General features: G+C 38.6%; 1 protein-coding gene across 6 annotated transcripts in view; it reads left to right on the forward strand.

The window, feature by feature from the left end:
- LOC127439990 (tenascin-like) overlaps nt 1-9,301 on the forward strand; it is a 61,809-nt gene extending 52,508 nt beyond the window's left edge. For 2 of the 6 annotated variants that reach the window (XM_051696328.1, XM_051696330.1), the window contains 9 exons: nt 581-703; nt 1,245-1,388; nt 1,852-1,982; nt 2,682-2,814; nt 3,383-3,534; nt 7,602-7,698; nt 7,834-7,995; nt 8,347-8,510; nt 8,636-9,299. In XM_051696328.1, coding sequence (XP_051552288.1) covers nt 581-703; nt 1,245-1,388; nt 1,852-1,982; nt 2,682-2,814; nt 3,383-3,534; nt 7,602-7,698; nt 7,834-7,995; nt 8,347-8,510; nt 8,636-8,746 — 1,217 coding nt within the window. In that variant the 3' untranslated portion in view covers nt 8,747-9,299. Of the gene's footprint in view, nt 1-580; nt 704-1,244; nt 1,389-1,851; nt 1,983-2,681; nt 2,815-3,382; nt 3,535-7,601; nt 7,699-7,833; nt 7,996-8,346; nt 8,511-8,635 lie in introns of all 6 variants that reach the window. The other 4 variants (XM_051696327.1, XM_051696329.1, XM_051696325.1 and 1 more) reach the window with 3 other exon arrangements.
- The last annotated feature ends 1,235 nt before the right edge of the window (nt 9,302-10,536 follow it).

Here is a 10,536-nt window from a genome sequence, read left to right on the forward strand (position 1 = left end):
CGCTCTCGCAAAGGAACGTTCTGGATGTTTTATGGCTGAAAGGAAGTCTCCTTACATGCATTTAATTACTAAATCATTAAGTTACATTTTCCGTACATTGTTGTTGGGAAACATAAATTAACTGCCCTATTTATCAGCATGCACTGAAAACTAATGATTGATTGATTGTCAGTTTATGCAAGCACTTATTAAAATAACATGCTTTGTTTTTGTCATTGTCTTGCTCCAGGTTGAATTTGCGGAATGCAGTTGAATGACTTTGGCATGACTGTTTGTTTTAAAAATGGAAGCACTAGGAATTGGGGATGCTTCTTGAATGGAAAACAAGCCTTTCACTATTATAACTAATTAACTTTACCTTAAGGCTTTTTTTCATTGGACCAGGGAATGGCTCACTTCTCCTACGATATATTTACCTCCTTTCTGTATGATGTTCTTTATTGTTCATTTTCCAGTGGCTGTACGGATTAATAACTTATGGCTAAAAAGAACCTGGGTGGCTCATTTTCAAAACCCTCAAAAGATTTTCTGCATTTTTTCTTTATGTTCCTAATAATGTATCTGTAATGTTTTCTGGCAGGCCTTGAAGCTCTCCGAGACCTTCGTTTCTCTGATATCACAGATACATCGACCGTTGTTTATTGGGCTGTACCTCATGCCCAACCAGACTCCTTCAGAATCACATACATCCCAGTCCAAGGCGGTGGGTGTTGGTCTTTTTAAATCTCTATATTGTTATGACTTTCTATATGCAATTACCTACATGTGTAATGCAATTAGTGGTGTCTGCTAATACAAGCATCACTACTGAACATGTTTAACGTGCATTCTTGCACAACAACAGTAACACAGCACGGTACTGTTGGGGAATGTCTGTGCCATTAAACTGAATGTGTTATTATTCAGGTGGCTAGCTATAAAAATGTCAACAGTAACCTTAGATTTCTTGCTCAGTAAAATTCTCATATTCTCAAATTATTACTACGCCATGATAGTAGTTGACCTGAATGAGAAAACTGAACATGGAAGAAGACAGTTCACACCAATGTCCGCTATAGTAGCGCGCCATGCAGCAACACTGAAAATGCCACACGTACTTGCATTGCATTATGAATCCTGATATAACACATTTCGGAGCACAGCAATGTGTGAAATTGAGCTTGCATGGCTAGAAGTGTTTGCGTTCAGACATACTTGCAAAGAGTAGCTAACCTGTGTACTTCTGCCTACTGTCTTTGTAACAGGAACCCCCATGATACTGACGGTGGATGGGTCACAGTCTCAGGTACAACTGATAAATCTGATTCCTGGAGAGACATATCAAGTGTCAGTGATTTCAGTTAAAGGTCTAGAAGAGAGTGAACCAGTGTCCGACACTTTTACAACAGGTGAGCTTCACAGAACTCTGTATGAATAGTCACTTATTAGTGGTTATTGTTAGTGGTTCTTTCTAAGGTACGCAATTCGAATGAGCATTATTATGTGTATATATAAAAGTATACAGTATATGTACAGTATAAAGGAGAACAGAGCTAGCTGTCACACTTTTTACTCCAGTGCAGGGCTCAACAATAAGGATGGTCCACTGGCTCGGGGCTAGTGTTAGAGAGTTTTGGTACATTTGTTGATCATTTTAAGTTTTTATGTCTTAAACTTAAATATATTTGGGTTTTATGTGATGTTTTGAATATTATTGTTGCAAGTTCTCACCAAGGTAAAGTTGTCTAAGTCGCAATGGCTCATCAGCATTTTTTCCTAGGTTATCTCATTACTGCAATGGACCTGACTGAAATCAGTTTTTTTATAGAATAACCCATATGTACTGTATTCTGATTGTATTCTTTCATTTAGATGTCGATGCTCCCCGTAATCTGGTTGCCAGTAATATTCAGACTGATAGTGCTATGATCACCTGGAAACCGCCCCGAGCTGCCATCACAGGCTATATACTGACCTTTCAATCATCTGATGGAACAATCAGGGTAAGAAAGAGATTTCATACATCCTAGTGACTTAGATGTTTTTAGTTATCGGCTACTGCTCATTTTGAACTTATGCCATAACTACAGACCTATTAATAATAAAACACACAATGTATGCAGTATTTTCTGTCTTCATTCATCAAAAACAACTAACGTGGTTTGAAAATTCCTCATTTGCCCATTAGTGTTCATTGTGCAAACTATGTAGTATTATATTTCCTAATCCATTCACTTTTTTGCTGAACACGTAAGTGTTCCATGATTCATCACAGAAGCCTGTTTTCATCTCCGGTCTCTTTGTATGTTTTTAGAAGATGATGTGATGTTTAACACATTACATTTAAATAAATCGCTAAATACTGTATAACTCTGGCTCCATAGTGCTGATACTTCACAGAGAAGCAATGGCCTGAGGTTAGTTACATTGATATCATTAACTACTTCAAGTTGTTATGACATTCAACAACTGCACAAGTTTAGCATGAACTCATTTTTACTCCAACTGACACTAAAAATGGTAGTTGTTCTCCATCTTGATAGTTTATTTCTGTAGTTTTTACATTGCTTCTTATGGAGACCGGCAATCAGAATCATCATGGCGCCGCCCAGTGGTTTCTCAGGAAAACTGTGGATAAGATATGAAACAACCTTAGACATAACATTCAGAACATAACTGATCAGGTGTATATGTGTAAACAGGAAGTGAGTCTCGACCCGTCGGCCACCTCACACAGTCTTTCAGATCTGATAGGCTCCACAGAATACACGGTTACACTGCAGGCTGTTTCAGTGGCCAAGAGAAGCAAGAAAATCAGCACAATCTTCACTACTGGTCAGTTTACGCATGCGCACACACACACACACACACACACACACACACACACATACACACTCACACACCTGTTTGACCTGTAACACCAGCTCATCTATGAAACACCATAAAGACCCCCAAAACTCTTTGGCAACCACAAAGCAATGCCCTGGTAACCACCTACAACAACCTAGCATCATTTTGCACAGGCAAGCACTGCTCACATTTGCAAAATGTAGTTAATTTGATATAATCTTAATAGTGAACTTTCTAGGGTGTTCTGTGTGGTTGCTTACTAGCTTAAGTCGAAAGAGGCCAACCACAAGACTCTATAATATTTTGGTTTATAAAAATGGCTTTGGTCTCTAATTTGTTTCCCCCCTATGTGAAAATGTGAAACACACCTCTCCTAAACATTCAACCTTTTTGTGCTCACTTGTAGCTTAGGCAAAACAGTCTTGGCTGTACTTGTGATAGAAAATCACCATTGATTTTGCATTTGCATTTTGCTGTTTTCAAAAATATTTGACACAAATGATTTCAAAAGTTGTTCTGCCCTCTGAATCAAACCCTGTTTTGTTGCATGTAGTCGGAATGCTCTACAGAAATCCAAAAGACTGCTCACAGACCCTGCTGAACGGAGAGACCTCCTCTGGTTCGACCACCATTTACATAAATGGAGACGAGAAACAACCACTCCAAGTCTACTGTGACATGACCACTGATGGAGGCGGTTGGATGGTGAGTCTGGATGAGGAATAGTGTTCCTTGAAACATCAAGTCAAAACCAGGCTGTGCTGACAAGAAAACAAAGTTGTGAAAGTAGATTGCAAGCATAGACGGGTGGCGGGGCTGGGATGGCATTGCCCCCCCTAGATTTTTCTTGTGCCCCTCCCTAGAAACTTCTGATGCCGTTGCAGGTAACATTCAAACAACAAAGACAGACACATTGCACTTTTTACATAGTATCATCAGTTAAATATTAGATGTGGAATTAAATTTTAAATTTTAGCTTCCATTGTTGTCAATTTAGTGTTAAAATATGTAGCTAACATGATTCTTCAAGAACTGGCAAGTAATTTCATTATTATACATGCAATATTATGCATACAATAGGTTACATAAACTCATTTTAAAAACAAAGATACAATTTGTTTTAATGGGGAAAACTGAGTATAAAAACGTAGGGCTTTTTTTTCGTTAGTGCGTAAAGTGCAGCACCTTGCGCAACGACCGTGCGCAACAACCGTGTGCAACATCTTATCCAATTTACATAAGAGCGCTAATTACAATCGCAAGTTTTGTGCCAGTGCAAAGCGCACGTGGGCGTGGGTGGTAGTGTTTGCTCAATCTGTGGGTGTACACGCGCATACTGTGGATGTATTGTATGTTATAAAGTGTCGCAAAGCGCAATTTGCTGTTTTCCTTAGAAATAGATCATTGCGCTAAGACGTTTGAAAACAACGTCTTATCTCAGCACAAAGTCTAAACTCAGTTCCAGCTTTTGCAGTTTGGAGATTCCACCAGCAGGTGGTAATAAAGTTAATGTCCAAATTCTGAAAATATAGAGTAATATCAAATTATGTCCCTGACGATCAGAGTTGTAGCCGTCTTCTATGAAACAAAAAAGAGTTTTGTGTTAAACTATCTATAGGTCATACATTATTTTTCAATTATTATTATTATTATGTTTAAATTTACAGTTGTTTTTGGATCTAATTTGTCATGGTATTTTTCCACTTGTTGTCGTAGAGTGATTTTTAAGTCACTGCAAAACAGACCGGAGGAAGAAGTAGGAGAGGGTAAAATGTTTTTGAATTGGTATAATTTTTTGACCACTTCGTTATTTTGATTACATTTTTAGTTTTTGGTTTAATTTCCTTTTTAAATAAGTTAATTAAAATTTTCAAAATCAAAATCGACAGATAGAAGTGAAGTGCATGCCAATACAGTTACTGTTAATACTGGCCACGATTTGAGTGTCAGTAAATTAAAATAATTAATAATACTTGCATTGTCTGTAATTTAACGGAGCGTACTTCAAAATTCAGATGAGAATCACATTTTCCATGTGTATAAAAGGAGCATGTCACTGTTATGGAAATATGTCAGACAATCAAAGACGCAGTTAATGCACATAATAACATAATATTTAATTCTTCTAATTCATGGCATACAGTCCATTTACAATACCAACTTCTTATGAATGCACTGTCTTTGTTTATATAATGTATGGTGCTTGAGGGAATTAACTATATACAGTAATAGGACACAGACGGTGGAATAAGCAGAGAAAACCTCAGAATTAAATTGCTCTTAATCAAGCCCGTATGCGCGTTGTGCGGGCGATTTCACCAAACCCACTTGCGCCTAGATTTTGCGCATGCTTGCGCGAAAATACCAAAAGTTCATGGCCATGCCCACTGACTTTGCACTTATGACTTAAGGCATAGCACTGCGCTTAAAGCTTGCGCTCTTAAAATAGGGCCCATAAACTTTCACAAACTACCTGTTGCCCCCTTGAAGATCAAAATGCCCCCTAAGGACCGCATCCCATTACCGGTGTTGATTGCCAGTGAATCTAAAGTAAACTTTGGATATGCACTTTACATAAGCAATGGTTTTTTGAAAAGTGCGTCTCGAGATCCCTGCACGTGTTCTGTTCTATTCTGTTGTATTTCATCAAGCATCCTGTTTGAACAGCACTGGGCTCAGAGATATGCCGTTACCGCGGTGAATCTCAGCCGCAGATGCTGCTTCAAAACCAAGTTCAGTTGAATACCACTACTATCCGGGAGTATTAAAACCATACTACCGTACTGTGGTACCACTGTTATTTTAAAGCCTGAGCACTGCGGTAGTATCATGGCACCATTATTCCGCACTAAGTTAACTTAGAACTGTCTGTTGAAGCATTTCTTTTCTCGTTTTACTCTTTTAATTATGATTTAGGAACATAGATTTGCTTAAATTGATTGATTTGATAATTTTATGCACTTTAGTTTAAAATGGAATGCACTTTTATTAACAGCCAGTAAAACAAACAATATAAGACTGTGTTGTTTGATATATAATTACTAGGGCTATCGATTTAACACGGTAGGGTTAATTTAGTGTTATTAATTATATGAAAAAAATTTTTTTACTTAATTACTCATGACCCCTAAAATCTGTAATAAGCCTTGATGTTTTTGCTTTCTGCAGTCAGCAGGAGGCAGCATCAGCTTGGGCTGTCTTAAAATGTGCATTTAAAGTGCAAGGCGCTGAAACGCAATGCAACGGAAGTGAGACGCTCCGTCTGACGCATGTGTACATACTGCAAAAATCGTGCACACAGCTATACCTTTGAGAGCTACAGTGACAAAGCCTTTTTTTGTATAGTCTAATCAATGCTTTAATTATCGGCTATTTGACTGTATGTGCATACGCGCAGATACTGTACTATTTCTCTTGAGGAGTTTAGGCCCATAACCTTGTGCGACCCCACGCAAACATGCATGGACATTGTATTTTGGCTTCACTATTTGCAACACATACTTTCAATTCAGTTTTGTTTATATGGAGTTAGGATGAAAATAATGTGCATTTCGAACTGTTCTGAGACCAGTGCAGACAGACAGCACACTGGAGGTTAAGTCATTCACTAAACAGGGAGCATCCTGTTGCTTTCCGATGCAACTAAGTGCATTTGTAATGTAGCCAGCTGGTACGTGCTGTGCAGTGTGTGTAAACCTTACTCACCTGGCCTCAAGATGCGCACTAGCGACTGATGCTAGAGGCTGTAGCCTGCTGCCTGCCTCCCATGCCAGAGATGCCGGTTCGAATCCCGCTGGGAGTGGGTTGAGTGAAGATTGTCTTCTAGCACAACCCGTATGGCAGATGATTTGTTTGAAGAGCAGAGAACAACATGGCATTTCTGTAGAGTTCTTCAGCGATGTGGTCGTGAATAACATAGGAAAAACACAGTTTTGACACAACCATTTTCTCCATATGTGTGAAAGCTTCATGAACACTCAGTTTTCATTGTTCATGTGAGTTGTAACACCTTCTCCTGATTGGTCAACTTCAGGAAGCTCACCAAATTGGCACTTTCAACCGCACACACCTCACGAATTCAAGCCGACAGTGCCCGAATTTTTTAGACATTTTTAAAAATTATCGGGAGGTCGTGAGCTGCTCGTAAGCCGCTCAGCTCCGCTCGTAATTCCTCTCACACGATGCGAGCCTTGACCACACGAGCACCAACGATTTCCACGTGATCTCTCCCGACTGGAAAAAAAAATCGGTCGGGAGCTCGCACGGTGTACGCCCACCTTTAGTTTTATCCCAGGAGGTCTACCATCCAGGTACTGACCAGGCTCAACCCTACTTAGCTTCAGTGGGCAACCAGTTTAGAGCTACTATAGTGCCAAATATAGTGTTGGAGATAAAGAGTATTGAATTTCAGTTTCTCAGCCCTGTTGACCACCCTGCTCCACATAATTGCATATTAAAGTGCAAATATCTTCTGACTGGCTGTCTCAACTGACTGTTCTGTGTCACAACGCACAGTATTTTTGTTTCACTGTTGACAGTCAAATTACTTGTTGCTTCAAACTTATTGCATGGTGCCTGATTAGATCACAATGTGACATGTCAACATCTGTCTCAACCAATGGTGTTTGTTTGGGGCAGAACTACCTGTTGGCAGACCAATGGAAGACAGATGGCTGAGCAGAAATAGGTGGCACGCATTACATCACCTTTAAATCGATGTCCTTGTGCTGCATATGTTTGCTGGCCATTGTTAACATCTCAGTTTTCAACAGGTGTTCCTAAAGCGTCAGAGCGGTAAGGTGGATTTCTTTCGGAACTGGAGGAACTACTCTGCTGGATTTGGTAACACAGATGATGAGTTCTGGCTAGGTGGGATGTTATTTTTTTTATGTTTACGGTTTATAGTATAGGTTCATTTTGTAGGTTCTTACTGAACTATTGGCAAAACCAGTTTTTACTGACTCCATCTACTGAAGGTATACTGACAGATTGTGTATCTTTTAGGACTATTAAATCTTCACAAGATCACAGCAGCCGGTCAGTATGAGTTACGCGTGGATCTGAGGGATGGAGAGGAGATGGCGTTTGCTCGCTACGACAAATTTTACATTAGCGATCCTCGAACTCGCTACAAGATCCAAATCGGAGCGTACAGTGGAACTGCAGGTGAGCATTAGATGAACAAGTTCATTTCTGTTGAAAATCTTAAAGTGGTAGTTCACCCTAAAATTACTATTCTGTCACCATTTAATCACCCTGTTCCAAACCTGTATGATTTTTTTCTTCCGTGGAACACTAAAGGAGATCTTAGGCAGAATGTAAACACTGTTGTTTTTCATACAACAAAAGTGTTATTGGGATAGCCATTTCCCAAGTCTTCTGAAGTCACTTGGGATGCTAGACTGAAACGGAAGTTGTTTTTCGCTGTGAAGTTTTGTAGCATTAGGTATATTTTTGTTATTTATCTTTTTCTTTTCTTTTTTTTTTGTAAAATAGTTTCTTTCTTTCCCTCTCAAGGCGACTCATTGACCTATCACCAGAACAGACCCTTCTCCACCTATGATTATGACAATGACATTGCTGTCACCAACTGCGCGCTCTCTTACAAAGGAGCGTTCTGGTATAAAAACTGCCATCGAGTCAACCTGATGGGGAAATATGAAGATAACAGTCACAGCAAAGTATGAACCTGTTACATTGAGTAATATACTCGCTCTCATAGACCTGCTGCAGGCATATACAACACTTACATTTTATGTCATGGCATTGCATGAAAACATTCACCCATATTTGTTTCAATTCACAGGGCATCAATTGGTTTCACTGGAAAGGTCACGAGCATTCGATTCCATTCGCGGAGATGAAGATCCGCCCAGTAAATTTCAGAAACCTGGAAGGCAGACGAAAAAGATCATAGACTTAAATTTGCCCATTCTTTCTATTTTCTCCAAAAACCCCACGTGATCAACAGCAGCACAGTTTTGCGCAAGACAGATACGACTAAAACTCCTCTGTGAAATGTCATGCCTTCAATTTTACAGTTTCTCCAAAAAAAATAACTGGACACCACTCTGAATTAATTAACGTGCAAAGTGATGAGGTCATGTGACGACAACACAGCATAAAACAGTTTGAAATATTTATTTTGTAATGATGCATACCTTTTCATGTACTATTAAAAAACAGTTGGCAGTATACCGTTTATACTGCACAATATTCAGTAAGTGCATATGCACAGATGTGACACGAATGGGATAGTAGAAACCAACTTTTTTTCAGGTCTCAAAATTCAAAAAAGTGTAAAAATGGATATAAATCTTTTTACAAGGAAGCCAATAATTGGACAAGCGCTTCAAATGTTTTGAATGTTTTGTTTTAAATTATTTTTGTAATGTTTTACCCCAGATCACAGGCCTCAATGTTTACAATCCCTGAAAGCAAAAATGTTGATTAAACTTTATCACTACTCCTTTAATGTGTGTCTTAAATGTATTATCTTACGCTGAATCAAAACATGATTCTTGTGCTCAAGACATTTTGTTAAGGAGCCTCTTAGAGGACAGGAAGGAAATTTCTTTTCTGAAATAGATTTGCATTCCCTCGCAATTATTTTCGGTTCCCAAAATACCTTTATCCATCCCTTATGAAAATTAACCATTACTGTTTTACTACAGTAACCATAGTTGAACTATGGTATATGTAGTAAAACCACTGTAACCAGTGTAATTGTTTTTACTCAGGGGTTAAATTGGGCTGGAACTGCATTCCTACACCTTAGTTTTTAAAAGAGGAAAAAAATATGTCAGCTTGTTTGTTAATCCATTCCATTTCTTGTATGCTCCGGTTTTTGATTGATCCATTTCACACATGTTCTATCTGTTGAGTGCACTTGCCCAAAAACCTTTCAAGTTTATCACATGTAAGCATTATGCTTCTTTATGGTCAGTTGGAGATTCCTTTTGGAAATGTTTACTTTCTAGAAAATAGCCTGTACAGTTGGGCTACTAGTAAAAATGCTTCTATTCTGCACTCTTTTCTAATCTAATAGCCATGATCTTGGTGCCCCCTCAAAAAAAGTAGGTGCATGACGCCCCTGGCCCCACCCACCATTTGTTTTTTTTTGTTTTTTTACGAAATACATAAATCTGCATTAATAATAGCGTGCTCTTGAGACCTATGTTAATTGTGTGTAGTGTCATATAAAAATCCATATTTGTCCCTATGCTCGGGGTCCATGATGGGCTTTTTCTTATAGTAGCACCACACTTTGTAGAGAGAAGCAGCAGTGGTCCTTGGCTAGGTCAGACATGACAAAAAATAAATAAATAAAATACCAAATAAAACAATTACAATGACTCATACCATTGACCAATGTTTACTATTATACAATGAAAATGACGCACATGGGGAGTATTTTAGGCTAACTTGCCTGTAGTAGCTTCTAGCAGATCTACCTGAACTGTCGTTTACCTGAACTGGTTCATTACAACCGTCTGAACAAACTGATTCACTAAAATTATTTAGACTTCCAAACGTTAACTTACATATTTATTTTAAACTGTTATTCAGTGGATTTTCACACTTGGTGTGTTAAATGATTCTGAAGTATCACTTGGTAAACAACTAAGGTGAAGGTATAAAGGTATATGGCGAGTGCAATAAATAGAAATTTTCACTCTAGCAGTTCTAGTGTTATAAGAGTACACT

Source organism: Myxocyprinus asiaticus, chromosome 4 (assembly GCF_019703515.2).
Source record: "Myxocyprinus asiaticus isolate MX2 ecotype Aquarium Trade chromosome 4, UBuf_Myxa_2, whole genome shotgun sequence".
In the NCBI taxonomy this organism is placed as follows: Eukaryota; Metazoa; Chordata; class Actinopteri; order Cypriniformes; family Catostomidae; genus Myxocyprinus; species Myxocyprinus asiaticus.